The sequence below is a fragment of the Panthera leo genome, chromosome E1 (genome assembly GCF_018350215.1).
Source record: "Panthera leo isolate Ple1 chromosome E1, P.leo_Ple1_pat1.1, whole genome shotgun sequence".
Classification (NCBI taxonomy): Eukaryota; Metazoa; Chordata; class Mammalia; order Carnivora; family Felidae; genus Panthera; species Panthera leo.
This window is the reverse complement of record NC_056692.1, coordinates 17759928-17781383: the sequence shown is the minus strand read 5'-3', so window position 1 is coordinate 17781383 and position 21456 is coordinate 17759928. Positions and strand designations below refer to the sequence as shown.

The following is a 21456-nucleotide window of genomic DNA, read 5'->3' as shown; positions in this document are numbered from 1 at the left end:
CAAACTATGAATGAGATCACAACTTGAGCCAAAGTTGGACGCTCAACCAATTGAGCCACCAAGGCACCCCCACCTTTTTTTCAATGTTTTGTTTTTTTTCAATGTTTTTTCAATGTATTTTTGAGAGAGAGACAGACACTGTGAGCAGGAGAGGGGTAAAGAGAGAGGGAGACACAGAATCTGAAGAAGGCTCCAGGCTCTGAGATGTCAGCACAAAGGGGGCTTGAATCCAGGAGCCATGAGATCATGACCTGAGCCGAAGTCAGATGCCCAACCAACTGAGATACCCAGGTACCCCTAAAATCTTTAAAATCTTTAGCCCCATCCAAATAAATATATATATAACTAAAAATTTTTTTCAAGAAATGCTTGTTAATTTTGTGGGATTTTTCTTTTAGTTATCTTTTAGAGATATATATGGAAATATTTATTAACTTATGAATCTGAGATTTCTTTAAAAATACCTTAGGTGGGTTAGTAGATGGGGAAACATAACACAAGATTGGCACAAGTTCAAAATTACTGTAGCGGAGTGATAGGGGTTCATTATACTGATGTCTACTCTCGCATATATTTGAAATTTTCATAATAAAAAAGTAAAAAGAAAGCCTATCTACAGAATTAATCTTCTCTTTAACATAAAATCCCTAAGGTAAGGGAGAAAATGAGAAGTATGGGGAGTTAAGCCTTGAATCAAGGTGAGACCCTAGGGATGTCTGTGATTCTCAGTATTTGATTTTCTTGTCAAAGCCAGACATCCTGTTTAATGTCAATATTAAAAATGTTTAGCTAAAGTCAACCAACAACTACAGATACTCTGCATATTCCTTCCTTTCATAAAACATGTCTCTGCTTTTATTTCAAAATCATGAACTATAAAAAAAGCACCTAAATCATACCAAACTGTCCTTCCAGAAAACAACAGCATGTGTATTTTTCACTTACCATCAGGTATATTTATTTCATTGTTTTCAGTTCTTATATAACTGGTGAAAAAGCTACGGAGTAGCAGAAAACTAGACAGTTAGCTTGAATTCCTAATCCCAACTATGAACTAACCAGGTACTGGTTCAAAATTGTCCTGTGGTCCTCAAAACAAATCTGCTGAGGTTCTAATTCATAATAACCATTCAGGCTTCAATCAGAGGCATTCAGTGGAAATAGATTCTTTTTTCCTCCATCTTTATAATAGAACTGATGTTAGACAAGGCAGTTGCAGGGTTCTTGGCTGGCTCAGTCAGTAGAGCATGCAACTCTCGGTCTCAGGGTCAAGAGGTCAAGCTCCATGTTCAGCATAGAGACTATTTAAAAAAAAAAAAAACAACTAAAAAAATAATTTAAAAAATTTAAAAAGGCAGATTTCCTAAGTCTGGTAAACCATTGAGAATAGGGGAAAACAAAGATGTACAGCTAATATGCACACAATTCATTTTTTTCAAAAAATGTTTGTAATGGGGCACCTGGGTGGCTCAATTGGTTAAGTGCCCGGCTTCAGCTCAGGTCATGATCTCGCGCGGTCCATGGGTTCGAGCCCCGCATCAGGTTCTGTGCTGACAGCTCAGAGCCTGGAGCTTGCATCAGATTCTGTGTCTCCATCTGTCTCTCTGCCCCTCCCCTGCTCATGCTCTGTCTCTCTCCATCTTTCAAAAATGAATAAGTGTTTTAAAAAAATGTTTACTTATTTTGAAAGAGAGTGCACATGCACACAAGCAGGACAGGGGCAGAAGGAGAGGGAGAGAATTTCGAGCACACTCCACACTTAGCGCAGAGCCCGACATGGGGCTCAAACCCATGACCTCATGTTCATGACTTGAGCGGAAATCAAGAGTCGATGCTTAACAGACTGAGCCACCCAGGCACCCCTGCACACTGATTCTTTATTGAAAATTTCACTGGGAAGCTTGGCAGGCTCAGTCAGTAGAACATGCAATTCTTGATCTCGTCGTGGTCATGAGCTCGAGCCTTGTGTTGGTCAAAGAGATTACTTAAATAAAAACTTTTTTAAAAAATGGAAAAATAGGGCACCCTGGTGGCTCAGTCGATTAAGTATCCAATTTCAGCTCAGGTCATGATCTCATGGTTCCTGAGTTTGAGCCCCACATCGGGCTCTCTGCTGTCAGCACAGAGCCTGCTTCCGATCCTCTGTCCCCCTCCCTCTCTGCCCCTCCCCTGCTGGTTCACTCTTTCAAAATAAATAAATAACCTTAAAGTTTTTTTTCAATAAATAAATAAATAATGGGAAATAAGGAAAAGATTTAGCACTGCATGAACTACTATCGAGAAGGTACTTGGTGCCACATTATTATAAAACCAATCCCTCCAGATGATGTGAATAAACAACAAATAAAGCAACTAGAACTGACTCACAGAGTAATTACGCTGACTTTAACTATCACTTATACCCTAATGATTTCTAGATCTGCATCTCCATTCTAAACTTTTCTACTAAACTCAAGACCCAAATACCCAGAAGCTTATTGGACATTTGCTCCTAGATTTTCCTGACACCTCAAATCTAATATACCAAAATCATTGTCCCTCAAATGTAACACCCTCTCACCCCTGTATTCCCTACCTTGGTTAATAATATCACCATCCACTTGCCCAAGCAAGCAATTTCAAATCCATCTTTGACAACTCCTTCCCCCTTACCCACTCCTCAACATAAAGTCAATAAGACCCTCCTGGTGATTCTCCTAAAAAGCTCGTTAACCTGTCTACAATTCCACCATTACCACTGTAATTGAGATCTTCAATCTCTCTCAAATGATCATCACACAAATGTCTCATAACCAACTAGTCCCCCCCCAACCCCCCGCCGTAGCCAATTTCACACTTTAAAATCTAACTTCCATACTGCCAACAGTGTTACTTTTCTTAAACAGTGATCTGAACTTGTTCCTTACCTGACTCAAAACTCTCCCATGACTTAAACAAACAAACAAACAAAACTCTCCCATGACTCCCTGGCATTTTATCTTACAAAGTAAAATTCAGACCCCTCACCAAGGCCATCAACAACTGGGCTCCAACTCATCTTTCACCTCACTTCCTTCCATTTCTTCCTCATGCCCCATGATCTAGCCACATTAAACCACTGGCCCACAGGTCCATACTCATATACTCTCTACCCTTGTGCAAGCTGTTCTCTGTATTTGAAACACTACCCTCTCCAATCTTTTTTTGTTGAGATAGCCAAATTATATTCATCCTTTAAAACCCAACTGACTCTTTCCCTAGGAAGCTTTGTCCAACCTTCCCCTCACCCCACCACACAGAACCTGTGCTCCCATAGCACTTAGTACAGATCTCTATGATTGCACTTACTGTACTAATTCATAATTATTTGTGTTAGTCTCCAATTAAAATGTTCATTCTTGGGGTGCCTGGATAGCTCAGTCGGTTAAGCACCCACTTCGGCTCATGTCATCATCTTGCTGTTCAGGGTTCGAGGCCGTCGGGCTCTGTGCTGACGGCTCAGAGTCTGGACCCTGTGTTGGATTCTATGTCTCCTTCTCTCTCTGTCCCTCCCCCATGTGCACACACGTGTACGCATGCTCTCCCTCTCTCTCTCAAAAATAATATTAAAAAAACAAAATGTGTACTCTTGGGGCACCTGGATGGTTTAGTTGGTAAAGCATGCAACTCTTGATCTCAGGGTTGTGAGTTTGAGCCCCAGGTTGGGTACAGAGATTACTAAAAAAATAAACTTTAAATAAATACATAAACAAATTAAATGAAATCTTTTTTTTAAATGTGAATTCTTTAGGGGTGCCTGTCTCGCATGCAACTCGATCTTGGCATCATGAGTTCAAACCCCATGATGAGTGATGAGCATAGAGGCTACTTAAAAAAATAAATAAAAATAAAAGAAAATAAAAGAAAATAAAAGAAGGCACCTGGGTGGCTCAGTCAGTTAAGCATCTGACTCAGTTTCAGCTCAGGTCATGATCTCACGGTTAGTAAGTTCAAGCCCTGCATCTGGCTCTGTGCTGACAGCCTGGAGCCTGCTTGGGATTCTCTCCCTCCCTCTCTCTCTCAAAATACATAAATAAACTTTAAAAAAAAAAAAAAGTTCAGGGGCACATGGGTGGCTCAGTCAGTTGAGCGTCCAACTCTTGATTCTGGCTCAGGTCATGATCCCAGGATCATGGGATCCAGCCCTGCATCCAGCTCCGCACTAAGCATGCAGCCTGCTTAAGATTCTCTCTTTCCTGGGGCACCTGGGTGGCCCAGTCAGTTAAGCTGTCTGACTCTTGACCTCGGCTGAGGTCATGATCTCATGGTTCCTGAGTCTGAGCCCCACATCGGGCTCCATACCTCCCTCCTCCCTCCCTCCCTCTCTCTCTGCCCCTCCCCCGATCTTTCACTCTTTCAAAATAAACTTAAAAATTCTTAACAAAAAAAAAAATTCTCTCAGCCCCTCCCCCTCTCCCCAACTTGCATGGAAACACACTATCTCTAAATTAAAAAAGCTAAAAAAATAAAAGTGCACTCCTTACAAAGATTATGTCATTCATATTTTAATTTCAGTGCCTAGCACAATTCCTAACACACAATAGGCACTTAAATGTCTGCTGACTGATTGCTGAAAGGACCAACTCATTTTCTAATGAGACCAGAGACCAAAAAGCTTAAGAGATTCAAACCTAGCTTTGGTTTACTGATGAAAAGAAAAAACACTAGACAAATTTGTGCTTATGCTATTTCTAGTTTTTCATACTTTCTCCCACTAGCTTCAGGGCTGGTTGCCAGAAAATTAGTAACTGAGTCTTGGGGCACCTGGGTGGCTCAGCTGGTTAAGTGTCTGACTTCGGCTCAGGTCATGATCTCACAGTTCGTGGATTCAAGTCCTATGTCGGGTTCTGTGCTGACAGCTTGGACCCTGAAGCTTGCTTCAGATTCTGTGTCTCCCTCTCTCTCTGCCCCAACCCCGCTCACGCTGTGTCTCTCAAAAATAAATAAATGCTAAAAAAATAATAATAAACTTAAAAAATTTAAAAAAAAAGAAAATTAGTAACTGAGTCTTTTAAATCCCTCCTTAAATGACCTATATTTTCCCATGAAACAGTACAATCCAGTGCTATAATACTAAGCCATTATTTGATAACTGAACCTTAATTCTGGTAATTTATTATCCTCCTTGTAGTAAATGGATTTTTAGGGGTACCTGGCTGACTCAGTTGGAAGAGCATGAGACTCTTGACCTCGGGGTCATGAGCTCAAGCTCCATGTTGGGAGCAGAGATTAAATAAATGATACTTAAAAATAAATAAATAATAGGGGCGCCTGGGTGGCTCAGTCAGTTGAGCGTCCGACTTCGGCTCAGGTCATGATCTCATAGTTTCTGAGTTCGAGCCCCACATTAGGTTCCGTGCTGACAGCTCAGAGCCTGGAGCCTGCTTCGGATTCTATGTCTCCCTCTCTCTCTGCCCCTCCCCCACTCAAGCTCGGTCTCTCTCTCTCTCTCTCTGTCAAAAATAAATAAACATTAAAAAAAATTAATAAATAAATAATAAAATAAAAATAAATGCATTTTTCATAAAGAAAATTGAGCATTTTTCCACTTGAGTTGTACTTCCTTTCACTCTAAGTTACAAAGCTCTAATAGGGACATAACCAAGACCTTGATAGGCAGTGAAAAGACAGAAATAGATACTAAACACTTCTCTGCTGAGAAAGCATTCACCTCTCACCATGAGCACAGTGACTTCACACTTATCCCCACTCTGGTCAGCTGTGAAGCTTCAACCCTTCCCCTGGCCACTTTGCTTCTCACACTACTCTCACTTTCCACTTTATTATATTAGTATCATCTTTTTGGAGTTGCTATTACATTGTAGGAGTTGAAATTCAAGAATGAGGCTCATGTCTTTTCTGAAAATGTTCCAAGCTTCCTGTCCTGCTCTGCTGCATTATACAATGTTACTCTGCCAAATACTTAGCTCATTTCCTTCTCCTCCTTGTCCTGATATGGTGGTACACATCAATAATGCCCTCCCCTTCACATTTTCAGACTTTACTGTCTGCTTGTAATGCCCTATCTTCCTCGTCCATCTATGAGGGTGTATCATGCATGTTATGCAAAGGGTCTTTACTGAGAATACCTGTACCCAGCCATCCATCAACTCTCACAAGTTGTACCTCCCTCTAGTAGAGCGCTTAATGTATTTCATCAATTGTAAGACATACTTTCCCCTCCACATTTCTCTGAAAATAGGATATATCTTACAACTGATAGCATGCCAGTCTTTCTTAACATTTCTTCTTTCTTCCTTGCATGTAAAGTAATTGTGAGCCTTACAATCATTAGCACCACAGAACTGATGAAATAAAGTATTACATTCTATAATAATTACTTTGTATACATCTGTTTCCTAGGCCAAACTGTGAACTGAGAGGGTCGGGGCTATATGACAAACATCTTTGACCAGCATAGATTTGAGCACAAAAAGAGGGTGCATCCAACAAACACTAGTTGGATAGTTATTTATTTAGCATTTGCTAAGTATTAAGTAGTAGTGTAAACATTTTACATGTATTAAGCACATTTAACCCTCACAACAACCTGTGCAGGAAGTACAGTTATTATAGATGAAGAAACTGAGCTAAAGAAACATAGGGAAGCTCATTCAAAGGTACACAAAGTTCCAGAAGATCTGAACTCATCTCTGCTGATTATGTTTTATATTGTTTGTTATCATTTTTCCATTCAGCAAATATTTAACAAGCAATTACTCCAGGCCAACTATGTACTGTGCTAAACACGGGTAAGCAAAACCTGGCCTCTGGAGGCTACTCTGAATCATATATCCATTCTTGAATCCTTTACCCTCCAAACATCAGAACAACCTACAAACTCACTAAGTTAAATCTGCTCTTCTCTTTTACTTTTCAACATCTTCCCATATAGCCCTTTTTTAAAGTTTTTAGCGCTCTATCAAGAACCAAAGGACAAAAACCAAAAACATAAACAACAAAAACCTTTGTACTCAATTATTAGCAGCTGTGAAAAGATCACAAAAGACTTCAGTTAAGGAATGGGTGGCAAGATCCAAAGGGCTCTAAAGGAACAAAGGTTCTGTTCATAAGCAAATATTCAAAGAAAAAAAGGTAAAAACACATAATTTTGTTTTATTTTTTATTATTTTTTTAACACCATAATGTTGTCTTTAAATAGACTGTTTTAAAATGTTTTCCCTGAGGGCACCTGGGTGGCTCAGTCGGTTGGGCGTCTGACTCCTGATTTTGGCTCAGGTCATGATCTCAGGTTCGTGGGTTCAAGTCCTGCATCTGGTTCTGTGCTGCCTGCTTGGGACTCCCTCTCCCCACCACCACCACCACCCCCCGCCACCCCCCCCCCCACACACACACACACAAATAAATAAACTTAAAAAAAAAAAAAAAAGTTTTCCTCTGAGGCAGAAGATACTTTTTAAAAAATTATTCATTTTATCATAATAAAAATGAGCTAGTAACCTTTAATTCCTTTTTTTTTTCTTAGCCCTTGCTGTGTCAGAGATTCATGAGTAGTCCTTACATCCCCACTTTAGATAGACTGCTCCCACAACAGGTAATCAAGGCACTGACCATGCCGTCTCTCCCAAGGGAAGACTCTCCATTTGGTAAGTCATCTACCACATAAAAATAACCACAAATAGGAAAAAGAATAGAGAGGACAGGAAATTCTCATCACAACTGAACAAGCCTCTATCATTTTAACATGACATGAATGGCATTAGGGACTCATTTGAACCAATGGAAATTTTCAGTAGAGGGAAAAACACATTACAAAATTAAAAATAAATGTCCTATTATTAAAATAAAATAGGACAACTAAGCCAGCTCTACTTTTATACCTCTACTTCAGGTTCCATCTGGTGACCAAAGACAAAATAAATTTGTATTCTGTAAATGCCCTATGACAACAGTAACAAGCGCTTTCTTTCAAAACTATCCTCTAAAAAAGAACAATCGTTGGAGGCACCTGGGTGGCTCAGTGAGTTAAGTGTCCAACTTTGGCTCAGGTTATGATCTCACAGTCCGTGGATTCGAGCCCCATATAGGGCTCCGTACCGACAGCTCGGAGCCTGGAGCCTGCTTCAGATTTTGTGTCTCCTTCTCTCTCTGCCCCCTCGCCCACTTGTGCTCTGTCTCTCTATGTCTCTCAAAAATGCATAAATGTAATAAAAAAATAAACATTAAAAAATTTAAAAAAAAAGAACAATTGGGGTTATGGGCAGTTATTGGGAGAGCCAAGGAACTAGAGCAAAAAATTAAAAATGATATATCACTGTATATTTCCAAGAAAAAGAGGTAAAACACGTTTTACCAGATGGAGAAGTTAAAGACAACTAGGGTTCATTTCCCCCATTCCTATAAAATAATTCACTGTTCTTATCTGTGAATCTTCAAGGACCTAGTACAGCCACTCCCTACCTTTGCTCAGATGAAAGACAAACCACTCACTAATTTCCAAAAGGCCTCGCTATTTCAAGCTCTTCATCTTTAGGGCCAGCAAAGCTGAAGCATCCACCTCATTCTGTCCTTTTGAAAGAAGTTTCACCTCTTTCAAAAGCTGTGGCTAGAAAGCCATTTTCTCTCTCTAGAAGCACACAGTTTAACTCTGTCCTCTGCTTTGTCTACCCTAAATAACAACAAGAACAACAACAAAGCCTCAGGAGTGCTCCTTCAGCCTCTCAGAAAAGAACCAGCCACCTCTTGGACAGCTGCTTCTGTCTTTCTCTCAGAGACACTCCACCCTGGAGGTTCCACGGGCAGCGTAACAAAAAGTGGAGCTCCAAAGCTGCTATACGCTTATCTGACCTCCAAAACGGAGACACGGCCCTTGGGGCAACCAGAGGCTCCCTAGCAAGAGAAAACTTTTATACAATTTAAAAATAGTAAATTGTATTTGCACGCCCCTCTTTGTGCAGCCCTCCCAGCTTGTCTCCAACTAGTTTTCTCGACTCATAATAAAGCACATTAGTACCAACTGTGTTACAAGACAAGGAACCTGAGTGAGCTATGTTCACGAAGCATTTAACAGATTGGCCCTCCATTCTCTTATTTCTTCCTTTTGAGTAAGGAGCTACACACCATTTGTAAAAATGCCCAAGAGTATGGTATTTTTCCTACACAAGTCTGATGGCTAATTAGTCACATCACAAACTGGTATTTTTGCACATGATCTACTGTGCCTACGTAAAACGCACATATGTGCCTATTGAGGTTTTACAAACAATATGCTTCGCCTTGACAAAGAAATCAATCACTCTACTAATAACGGTAAGGTCTAAAATCCAGTAATATTGTTGGTGACAATAGTACCAACCAATGAAATTTACAATTTTCATACACAATTTCAATCACGTACATTGATGCTTGCAATAGCCCACCGAAGCACTACATCTTTCAGAGGTTCAGAAAGGTTAAGTAGGACCTGCCCAAGGTTATCTATCAGCTTTATCAATGGTGGACGTGGTTTCGAACCTGTCAGACTCTAAGCCCCTAGCTTTCTTCCCTAGACCCCTCCCAGCTTTAAACAGAGGGCTCCTGACTCCCATCCTCCGCCCAGAAAAGCCCATGACTCTAGGCGACCGGCCTTCCCTGCCTGGATCAGAGTTAGCTTCTTCAGCTCCAGCAAGGCTTTCATCCTCCACCACCCTCCCCCCGCGACCATTCTCTGAAAGAAGCGGAAAGGGAGAGGCGACCGAACGCTCCTGGGGGAAGGGACGATGACAAACGGGGAAGCGCGGGACACTGCCCCTGCCGTGGGCTCCTTCACTCTGCCGCACTCACCTCCTTCCCTCCGCCAAGCGGTCCAGCCCTGGCGCCGGCGATCCGGCCACCTATGCCCCAAATTCTCCCATCATCACCTCAAACTGTCCCTCCCCCACGCCCCTTCGCCTCCGACAGGCAGAGCCCCCCCCCCCCCACCAAGTCGAGGTATCCCTCCACCAAGCCACCCTTCTTCTCTCCGGCCGCCCACCCCTCTTCCACCATCACTCACTGTCGGTGACTGGGCCCGGCCCTCATGGCTGCTCCGTTGCTGCCCGCCGCCGCCACCGCTACTCCACGCCCCGGCCCCTCAGTAGCCGCCGCCGCCGTCGGGACTAGCCGGGAGCCGCTCTTGCGCATGCGCAGCCTGGATTGCCGGGGCCCTCTATGGACGCCCGCGCATGCGTAGCCGGAGCCGAGGCGTCTTCTTCAGTGCCTGATGCTCTGCACCCCTGAGTCTCAGGTGGACATGGCCGCTGGCCTCGAGGACTGATTAGGCTTTCAGGCTTCGATGGCCGCCCTTAGGTCCAAGGCCTCTGGGTTACCTTGCCTAGGGTTACTAAACGCTTGGACCTCGATCATAGACTTAATGACACTTCCAGGATTCTGGATCCTACCTGCACTTAAAGGCCCGAATGCAGGTGCTCTGAGGTGACTGGTAATGAACTTGGATCTCTTTCAAAAAGACGATCACATCTAGAATACATTGGAGGTAATTGTGTAAGAGGTAATTTTGACATCCCAGAATACACTACTGGCCAGGAGGTGCTCAGAAGCCCCTGGGGATCTTGTCAAGGCGGCACTTAAACTTCTTTGGGACACTGCAAAGTTCAGTCTGTTTATCAAGGGCATACTGTTTATTGGACAGAAATGTTCTGGGCATCTCATATGTGCCATCGAGGAACTTGCAGGCCTATAGTTTCTTACTTTACAGCTCTCACTACAGAGCCTGGCCCTTTTGCAAACTGGTAAAAAAAACTAGACCTTTAGCCCATGGAGACCCAACCATCAGCCCCTAGACCACTGTGCTGCCTTGGCATAGTGGAACAAGAAACTAGGCTAGGGGCGCCTGGGTGGCTCAGTCCTTAAGCGTTGGACTCTTGATCTCAGCTCTGGTCATGCTCTCACTATTCGTGAGTTTGAGCCCAGCACGGGCTCCTTGCTGACAGCTTGCTTGGGATTCTCTCTCTGGCCCTCTGCTGCTCTCGCTCTCTCTCTCTCTCTCAAAATAAATAAGCAAACCTAAAAAGAAAAAAAATATACTAGGCTCAGTTGAGTCTTGGAAATTCAGCAATACAGATTTGACAGCTGAGGGCAATGCACTGCAGTAGAAGGGAAGAGGAGATACAGAACTAAACTCTCTCCTTATCACCATGACCCTCATCCCACCTCTAGCCCAGTCTTACCTCTATAGCCCAGAGTTTGCAGAGATAGGGACCAAGATATAATGTCAGGAAAAAAAAAAAAAAAAAAAAATTCGAGGAAGAGAAGGGGGGAGGAGGAGGAAAGCAGTTCCATTCTTTCTGTGAAAGGTGTTAAATTCTCTGTACTTCTGGAGAAAGAAAAGCTACTCCTGATCCCAGGATCTGATATGAATATTTAAAGTCCTAATCTAAGACTAAGGAAATTTTTTCCTTCTTTGGAAAGAAGCAAGAATAGGCCCTAGAGTAAAGTTTGAGGATGCTGAAACTGGAGTGTCACTAATATTTCTAATTACAGATTACTAATTTAAAATGCATATAATGGAATGCTCAAGTCACTAAGAAATGAGGTTACTCGCTCTAGCACCTAGGAGTTTGAGGATTTTTTTCTCATCAGATGCATGTAACTTTTACGTACATACCTATATGTTGCTGTGGGAAAAGTATATAGATTAGCATAATCCGTACCTAGAAAAGCAGATCTACACAAAAGTGCATGCCTCGTGTATGAACTGCCTCCCATCTCTCGACATACATACAGTAAAATGTAACTGGTGACAAGAGTAGGGTGGTGGGGCCCAGGACTAATTCCAGAGGCTAGCTCCTAACTTAGAATAGTTGTCATTACTTGCAAAAATATTACCCTTTGGAATGAGCACATTTGGCACCATGGGGGAATTGCAGAGCCAGAAAAGAGGAAGAATTGATATTGACACTATGTTCTGATGAATGGAATACTAAAAAGAAGGCCAAAGCTGACCCTGAATCTTCTGGGAACTGGACTTTCCTAACTCTATCACCACAGTCAGTGTCCTGCTGGAATCTTTGTCCTCCTAGAGCTTAGAGTCTAGTAGGGGACATATAATAAAAACATCAAATACTTGAATAACATTTACTATGTGCCAAGCACTGTTCCAAGTCCTTTATACATGTGAATTCTTTCAATCATCACAACAACCCTATGAGGGTACTATGATTATCCCCATTTTATAGATGAGGAAACTGAAGAAGAGAGAAGTTACCTGCCCTGGGGCATTGCCCTGAGGCACACAGTAAATAATGGACCTGAGAATCAAACCCAGAAATACAATCTTTGTGCTCAATCACTCTATTATAAACTGCCTTATCACAGGAGGGGAAAAAAGGGTCCTAAGAATTTAACCAGTCATGGAAGGAACAGCCTCTGGGGAGACCTGGAAGTGAGAAAGACTACCAGGCAATTGGGGGACTGGAAATTTTTCAGTTGAGCTGAAAAAGAGGAACAAGAGACGAGACTAGTGGAGGCGCTTGGCTGGCTCAGTTGGAAGAGTGTGTAGCTCTTGCTCTAAGGGTTGTGAGTTCAAGCTCCACGATGGGTGTAGGGATTACTAAAAAAAAAAAAAAAAAAAACAACTTTAAAAGAGAGAAAGTGAGAGATGAGATCAGCAAAGTCAGTTACAGCCAAGTTAGTTTGTACTTTATTCTGAGGGCAGTGAAGCAAAGGAGTGACTTGTTCAGATTGGGGCCATGAGAGGTTGGTGAGACTGTGAAGACTCTTAATGAGGCTCATAGAGCATTTCAGGCTTTGAAATAGGATCGTTGCAGGTAGTGATAAATACTATGAGGAGGTGACATTTAAGTTGAGACCTCAATAGGGGGCAGAAGCCAAATCTAGAAGAACAGAGAAGGCAGGAGTAGCAGATATAAAGGCCCTGAGGCAGAAATGAGCTTGGTATATTCAAAAGATGGAAAGAAAGCTAATGTGCTGGCAGCCTTGAGAGTAGAAGCAGGGCTCAATGTATGCAAGGACATTGGATGAATCTAGTTGTAATAGGAAGCCATTGAGGGGTTTTAGTCACATCCTTCAATTGCTATCTCCTTAAATCTCTAAAATCCATCTGTGTCTTTCCACCATCTTCACTGTATTATCTTAGTGAGAAACATACAATGACACCTAGTTAGAAAAGGACTTTCAGATCAGGGGAGTTTGGGGTTTTTGCTTTTCAAATGGAAGAGATTAGGCATTTTTAAATGTTTATTTGCTTTTGAGAGAGAAAAAGAGTGCGAGCAGGGGAGGGGCAGAGAGAGAGAGAGAGAGAGAGAGAGAGAGAGAGAGAATATTCCAAGCAGGCTCCCGCTGTCATCAGTGCAGAGACTGATGCAGGGCTCAAACTCATGAACATGAGATCATGACCTGAGCCAAAGTCAGATGCTCAACTAACTGAGCCATTCAGGCACCTGAGATTAAGCATTTTATTTTTACTTATTTATTTTGAGACTAAGCATTTTAATATTTATTTTTTTAATTTTTTTTTAACGTTTATTTATTTTTGAGACAGAGAGAGACACAGCATGAACCGGGGAGGGGCAGAGAGAGAAGGAGACACAGAATCGGAAGCAGGCTCCAGGCTCTGAGCCATCAGCCTAGAGCCCGACGCAGGGCTCGAACTCGCGGACCGCGAGATCGTGACCTGAGCTGAAGTCGGACGCTTAACCGACTGAGCCACCCAGGCGCCCCGAGATTAAGCATTTTAAAAATAAATGCTGATGAGAGGAGTGGTGCCTGGGTGGCTCAGTCGGTTGAGCGTCTGACTTTGTTTGGCTCAAGTCATGATGTTGCAGTTGATAAGTTCAAGCCCCGCGTCTGGCTCTCTGCTGACAGCTCAGAGCCTGGAGCCTGCTTCAGATTCTGTGTCTCTCTTTCTCTCTGCCCCTTCCCTGCTCATGCTCTGTCTCTCTCTGTCTCAAAAATAAAAATAAACATTAAAAAAATTTTAAATGCTGATGAGAGGAATATAGTACAGAGAGGAACTGTCTATATAGAAAAGAGAATAATTCATGTAACAAGGTGCCAGAAGGGGTAAAACAATTAGCCTTAAGATAAGGACATTTATTGAGAGCCTACACTTTTCTAAATCCTACATTGTTCCAAATCCTAGACTCAAATGAACACATGATATTAGGAAGATGTGTTTGTTATTATTTTCTTCATTGTACAGATGATGAAACTGATGCTTGGAGAGTTGAAATAACTTGTCCAAATTCATACAGCTGATAAGTGGCAAGCTGACATATGAACCTAGGCAGTCTGTTTCATCTGATTAACCTCTCTCCTAATCTCACAAAATACAAAATTCCCCCGCAATATCCTTTGAGGGAAAATCTCCGGGAAAGAAGAGAATTAATGAGGCACTTTGACTGACATATTTCCTCTATGTTTTCATGATAGCCCAGGGATTCTTTCAAGGTGTTATCTGTTGCCAGTGCTGTAGTACTTAGTATGTGTTCTTTGGGTGATTTTGCATTTATTTAATTAAACTCTTCAACCACTGCTTAACCTGAAGTTGCCCTTCACCCTAATTACAGTTGAAATTGCAGTTGAATTTCACCTTATTGTTGATGAAAGAATATTCATATTTTTCTGATTGCCAGCTGTCCTATATTTAGTGATATTTTGTTCTTTGGGCATATGGGTGCCCAAAGAACATCCAGAATATCGTGTTCCAGAAAGGTTATTTCTTCCACTAACAGAGCAGGCAGCCTGAAAGCTGGAGCCTGGCGCCATTTGCAAACCACCAGTGCTTTTGGCTGCCCAGTCTCTGTCAATCCTGTGTCACTCAGGGCTTCTCTGGACACTCCACTGCCATTCCCAAAAGAGCAGCCCAGTCATTTGGTTTCCACCATCCTCCCAACAATCCTCTCCTTTCTGTCTTATATCATCTATTTTCTCCTCTCTACCTTGTCAATGCCATGAGCAAACAAAAAATCTCTGATCTTAAAAAAGAAAAGCCTTAGGGGTGCCTGGGTGGCTCAGTCTGTTAAGCATCTGAGTTCCCCTCAGGTCATGATCTCACGGTTTGTGGATTCCGTTTGTGGATTTGTGGATTCCGTTTGTGGATTCGAGCCCTGCAGGGGCAGGCAGGCAGGCAGGCAGTTGGGCTCTGTGCTGACAGCTCAGAGCCTGGAGCCTGCTTCGGATTCTATGTCTCCCTCTCTCTCTGCTCCCTCCCTGCTCATGCTCTGTCTCTCAAAAATGAACAAATGTTAAAAAAAAAAATTGTTTAAAAAAAAAAGAAAAGCCTTTAACTTCACTTCTCTCTCCCCCCTTTCTATTACCATTCCCTTTTGCTCTGCTCCCCCAGAAAGATTTTATATCTTTTTTTTTAAAGCTCTACAGCCTGGGGTGCCTGGGTGGCTCAGTCAGTTAAGCATCCATTAACCATCGGGAAGCTTGATTTCAGCTTAGGTCATGATCTCACAATTTGTGAGTTCGAGCACCGCATCAGGCTCTGCACGGACAACATGGAGCCTGCTTAGGATTCTCGCTCCCCACCCCTCTTTACCCTTCCCCCACTCTTGCTCACACACTCTCTCTCTCTCAAAAATAGTAAATAAATAAACATTAAAAAAATAAATAAAACTCTGGCCCAACCCAACCTGGGGTTCAAACTCACAAGCCCGATACCAAGAGCCACACACTCTACTTACTAAGCCAGCCAGGGGCCCCCACCTCTCATTCTCTCTTAAATACACTCTATTTAGGTTTTCACCCAGACCATGATACTGAACAGTTCCTGTCAGGTCACTAACAAATGTCTCTCTCTCTCTCCCTCACCACCCTCCCACCACAGTCCCCAGGACACAAGTCCTGTGATAAGAAGCTTTTGTCCATTTTCTTCATTCATGTATCCCCAGCACCTGGACATGGCCTGTACATAGCATATGCTGAGTAAATCCCCATTCCCCCAATCCCCGCCAACATCTCTCTCTCTCTCTCTCTCTCTCTCTTCAATTTCGAGTTTAATCCAGAGGCTTCAAAGGATGAATAAGGCTTAAGGCCACAAACAGCTAAGATATACCAAGTTTTGCAGGCCGCTGAGTCAGTCTGGGGAATTGTAGGTGTCTGAGCAGCTTCTCCCTTTACAGACCCTCTGTTTTTTCTCCAGAAAGGAATGGTCTCTGAGATGAGATAGTTATGGAGGTTTACAGAAGGGAAATCGCGTCTGCTGCTCCTCGGAAACACAGACCTACGGACTGACTACTCCTTGGGTGGCAATGGAGGCCGCTGCCGACCGCTAGACCAAGCCAGGGGTGGCACTGGGAGAGGATCCTGCAAGTCTGAGGCTAGAGAAAACTAAAAAGGCCCTTAGGGGGACAGCGGAACAGCACCCGCTCGGGCTTCCACGACCTTTCCTCCTTAGATGCGTCAGTTTCTCCAGCCGCGATAAGTTTTGCGCTAAGAGAACGATTTCTGCCTCTAGGCCTCATGGGAGATGTAGTCGCCCAGGAGGCAGGGCTAGAAGAACCTTTTACAAAACTTTGGCAGGAGAAGAAGAAAGCAGGCTGTGTATAGGAGTCCAAAACAATCATCATGTTTACACAAATTCTAAATACAGATTTTCCTTAGCCTCGGTCAGTCTCCAAAGCAGTTTCTCCTTCATCCCACCTCCAGCATCCCGTGCGTCTCCGCTCTCTGGGCCCATCTAGCTCTCTCGTGCTCGCTTTTCCACTGCTCTATTCAATCTTAGGTGCGTTTCTGGCCAGTTCCCGGAGTGCCTTGCGGCTGTAATGGTTGCTCCCGGGCGGCGCGCTGCTATGTTCTTTCGGGCGGTGTTAGGGGTCCGGCAGTTGGGCCCAGACGCCGCGAGGGGGTGGGTGACCGGCCTCTCCTCGCTCTTGGACTGTCAGCAGAGGTGCGTGTCTTGTTTCGCGGGCGCCGCCTTCTCTGGTCCCCGTCTGGCCTCCGCCTCTCGCCGTTATGGCCAGAGCTCAGCCTTGGACCGCTTCCTCGGACTCTCTCAGCCAGACAGTTCGTTGACTTCTCATCCTCCCGCCGTGTCCATACACAGAGGTAAAGGGCCCAGATAGCTTGTCCCGGACTGTCACAGTTTTAGCATTTAAAGTTCCGGGTCAGGGAAACTCTCTGGGGATATCATCTTTGGTCTTATATTATGGAAAACGATCTCGAGGTCCCCAAAGAGAGGCGAGCCGTGAAGGATCTCACAGGAGAGAAATACCAGGTTCTAAAATTTTTGGAGCCAGAGGATCACAATCAGAGACGCTTACAAAAAGCAGGAGATTGCAGGGCCATGGGCAAAGCACAATTGTGGCTCTCTGCCCGGATTTGGGAAGCAAACTCGATCCGATTAGTGCCCATCTACTTGTCAAGAGACTGAGTTATACCCAGGAAACAGCACTCTCTGATCTTCAAGTAGCATAGACTACAGTCTGGTGGGGAGTCTGGATACAAAAACTGGTAATTGTAATGCATAAGGGACTCCTACTTAGAAATACTGAGAAAGCTTGCAGAGCCTTCATAACACCCTTAATAAGGTGAGACTGTCAGAGCTGGAGGGATTTCTCGCTTTATCTGATCTAGATGTACTTTCATACATGTACATAGATTTACCAGGCACAACTACAGTACAGTTCCACACAGTAGTTGAATATTAAGTGCCAGGCATCATGCTGATTGTTTTTACACAATTGCCAAAAGAAGGTTATTTTTTTTTAAGTTTATCTATTTATTTTGAGAAAGAGGGAGACAGAAACCTAAGCAGGCTCCATGCCGTCCGTGCAGAGCCCGATGCTGGACTTGAACTCACAAACGGTGAGATCATGTCCTGAACCAAAATCAAGAGTCAGATGCTTAACTGACAGCCACCCAGGTGCCCCAAAGTTGTTTTTTTTTTTTTTTTTCTAATGTTTATTTATTTTGAGAGAGAGAGCAAGCAGGGGAAGGACAGAGAAAGGAGAGAGAAAGAATCCCAAGCAGGCTTTGCACTGTCACTGTAGAGCCTGACAGGGCTTGAACTCACGAACTGTGAGATCATGAGCTGAAACCAAGAGTCGGGTGCTTAACTGACTGAACCACCCAGGTGCCCCATGAAAAGAAGGTTATAAAAGTAGGTGTTGTTTAATATTATCTCCATTTTACATGTGAGAAAACTAAGGGGCTTAGAGAAGTTAGAGAACTTAATAAAATTACATAAACAAATTAACGGGCAAACTAAATCTCAAAGCCAGGTCTCAGCTTCAACATGGTACACTAATCTTATATTCCTTACTTCCTCTGTGGGTGGGTAGGACTGAGTACCTGACAGGATCCATATTGCATTACCTCTCACTCCCCTCCTACCCCCCCCACACAGATGAACAGGATCTCCTCTTGGTCCATCGTCCTGATATGCCCGAGAACCCCCGGGTCCTACGAGTGGTCCTCCTGGGTGCTCCGAATGCAGGGAAGTCAACACTCTCCAACCAGCTGCTGGGCCGAAAAGTATGCTCAATCTTTAACCCCCTTTTCATCTCTCACTTCTTTTCTGTTTATGGATTGTTCTAGAGGAATCTGGGATTTCACTTGGGACTTCTTTGTTTCTGGCAGGTGTTCCCTGTGTCCAAGAAGGTGCACACCACTCGTTGCCAAGCTCTGGGGATCATCACAGAAAAGGAAGCTCAGGTGGTGGGTACCTGCAAAGGGAGTCCAGCAAATAGGACAGAGGGTGAACCTAAGAGGGTCCCCCTTACAGTTAGACATGAAGAAAATGATGTTTAGGTTCATTTCTCTGAGGGAAGGGCCATTAGGCCTCATGCAGTTCTCTCTCTACCTTCCATCTCTGGCATCTAGTCAGAAAGATCTCATTCCCTCTTCACTCCTTTCTAATCTTCTACATATTCACAGTCATCATCTTTCTCTTGGATCCCATCTAGAACCACAACAAAGCTGGAGGGTGAAAATCTAAAGTCAGCTTGGCCAAGAATGGGGGCAGGCTCCTGACATCAAGGATGGCCTTTCTCTCGCTCACCAGTCATAAGTGTTCCATCTGGGGGGCTGGGCATCTCTCTTTCCTGATTTTAGATTCTACTTGACACACCTGGTCTCATCAGCCCTGTTAAACAAAAAAGGTAATAGCTGTGGAAATGGGTATGTAGAGGGAAAGGTGTTGAGGAGAGGGCGGGGAGATTCTGTCATAGGGACTGGAAAACCCCCTTATACCCTCTTCCTCCTCAGGAGTACATCAGTCATAAAACCCTTCCTGACCTATGTTTGTCCCTCAGGCACCATCTGGAGCTTTCTTTGTTGGAAGATCCGTGGAAGAGCATGGAATCTGCTGATATGGGTTAGACTCATGATGGGAATCTGAAGCCCAATTTACATGGTCATGGCCTCTCTCATTCCTGGTAGTTTGGGGGATGGGGGTTGGCCAGAGCCCATATCATGGATCTTTTTGGGGGGTGAAGAAAGAGTGGTCATATCTTTGTCCTCCTCCCCACCCTGCCAACTTCCAGTTGTGGTTCTTGTGGACGTCTCAGACAAGTGGACTCGGAACCAGCTCAGCCCCCAAGTGCTCCAGTGCCTGACCCAGTTCTCCCAAGTCCCTAGCATCCTTGTCATGAACAAGGTGAGCACCACCTACCTGAAGGAGGGGTCTACTTTCTTCCCAGGTGCCCATCTCACTACCTCCCCACCCTCTGCCCATCCCCCATGCCCAGGTAGATTGCCTGAAGCAGAAGTCCATTCTCCTGGAGCTCACAGCAGCCCTCACTGAAGGTGTGGTCAATGGCAAGAAGCTCAAGATGAGGGAGGCTGTTCGCTCACAGGCCGGCGCTCATCGCCCGGGCCCCGCAGCTAAGGGCCCAAACACACAGTCTGTGGGAGGCCCTCAGAAGATTGGCTGGCCCCACTTCCAGGAAATCTTCATGTTGTCTGCCCTAAGCCAGGAAGATGTGAAAATACTAAAGGTCAGTTGGCCTTGGCCATAGCCTGTCCTTTGATTTCCACATATGAAGACAAGCCTCACAGTTCCTCCCGGAAGTAAGAGTGAGTAGGTAGGAAAGTCTTGGTTGGGACTGAGCTGCCCCACGTACCCTCTCTGTACCCACAGCAGTACCTCCTGGCACAGGCCCGGCCAGGACCCTGGGAGTTCCACAGCGGAGTCCTCACCAGCCAGACACCTGAGGAGATCTGTGCCAACACCATCCGAGAGAAGCTACTAGAGCACCTGCCCCAGGAGATACCCTACAATGTGCAGCAGGTGCAGGCACAATGAAGGGGTCTAGGGGCTCTTCAGCCACATACCCAGAATAGGCTATCTGGGGCCCAGAGAGATAGGGGTATAGGCCTGTCTGACTAATCATGGTATCTCCCTGTGCAGAGGACAGTGGTGTGGGAGGAAGGGCCAAGCGGGGAGCTGGTGATCGAACAGAAGCTTCTGGTGCCCAAAGAATCTCATGTGGTAAGCTGGATTAAGCTTGGAGAAGGGACTAGGGGTCTATTAAGCAGGGGTTCTCCTCTAGCACTTAGAGCCCCGAGAGCAGCCTCATGGCCCTCTCTTTTGCTCCTCCCTCAGAAGATCCTCATTGGTCCAAAGGGGCACTTGATCTCCCAGATTGCACAGGAGGTGGGCCGCGACCTCATGGACATCTTCCTCTGCGATGTTCGGCTCCGCCTCTCTGTGAAGCTTCTCAAGTGACCACTCTGCTCCCTCTCCCAAGGCATCAAAGCTGCTGGCAGGAGCCACTGATCAGAATGGTTCCTGCTCAGACCCTGTAGGGACTGGTAAGGGGCATGGACACTTCCTGACTAACTTGACCTTGCTTGAGTCTGCACAGCCCCTGCCTGGCCATTTTTCCCATTGAAGGAAGGAACCGACCTTAGCTCATTTCTCAGGTAGTTCCTCTGCCTCGGGCCTCCGCTGCTTAGGTCTAGAAGTTGGTTCCTTGGTGGGAACAATACCACACTGCTTCCAGCTGGCAATGAACCCAGAGTTTCTCTTTCAGGTGCCATTTGTTAGCAGAGAGGGTTTTTTGTTTTTTGTTGTTTTTTTTTTTTTTCTTATCCCCTCAGTTCCTCTACCTTGAAACCATGTGTAAGGACTTATGGGTCTTAAGTGAGATAGTGCCTCTCGCCCCATCCCTCCCCCTAGTCTCGAATTCCAATAAAGTTGAAAGACAAGCATACTGGTTCTCATCTTTATTTCTTTAGAATAAGAAAGAGAAAACTTAACCTGTTCCTTCACCCCCACCCCGTTGTCTGAGCTGGAGTCTCCCTCCCTTCCAGTGTTCCACTCCGGGGTCCTGAGCTCTCTTCTTGGCACGTTTTCTGGGTGCAGCAAGAGAACCGTTACCATTACTAAACTCAGTAATGGTAACGGTTTCCTCGCCATTCCCAAGTGTCTTGGCGGTCAGCAGGCTGTGATAGGCTGAGCGGCGAGCCCCGTGGGTTTGCAGCATCCCCTGCCCTCCTCGTCTGGCTCCAGAGCTGGGGGTACCCGGA

The 21456-nt window shown here is 44.6% G+C and overlaps 2 protein-coding genes across 5 annotated transcripts in view; one reads left to right on the top strand and one right to left on the bottom strand.

The window, feature by feature from the left end:
* Positions 1-16829, bottom strand: part of FAM222B (family with sequence similarity 222 member B) — an 81318-nt gene extending 64489 nt beyond the window's left edge. Inside the window, exons 1-2 of one of the 3 annotated variants that reach the window (XM_042914648.1) lie at positions 16040-16829; positions 10398-10476 (exon numbers count right to left, since the gene is read on the bottom strand). The gene's annotated coding sequence lies outside the window, so the exon portion shown is untranslated. Of the gene's footprint in view, positions 1-10012; positions 10348-10397; positions 10477-16039 lie in introns of those variants that run through there. The other 2 variants (XM_042914650.1, XM_042914647.1) reach the window with 2 other exon arrangements.
* ERAL1 (Era like 12S mitochondrial rRNA chaperone 1) lies at positions 16741-21140 on the top strand. Of its 2 annotated transcripts, none has more exons than XM_042914652.1 (10): positions 16741-17031; positions 18332-18459; positions 18565-18642; positions 19039-19085; positions 19239-19300; positions 19470-19582; positions 19674-19922; positions 20066-20215; positions 20336-20416; positions 20534-21140. In XM_042914652.1, exons 1-10 carry the CDS (start codon positions 16749-16751, stop codon positions 20651-20653), a joined length of 1311 nt encoding a protein of 436 aa, XP_042770586.1. In that variant the 5' UTR covers positions 16741-16748; the 3' UTR covers positions 20654-21140. The 2 variants fall into 2 exon arrangements, with proteins under 2 accessions (XP_042770586.1, XP_042770585.1); XM_042914651.1 differs by having other exon boundaries at positions 20531-21140.
* The last annotated feature ends 316 nt before the right edge of the window (positions 21141-21456 follow it).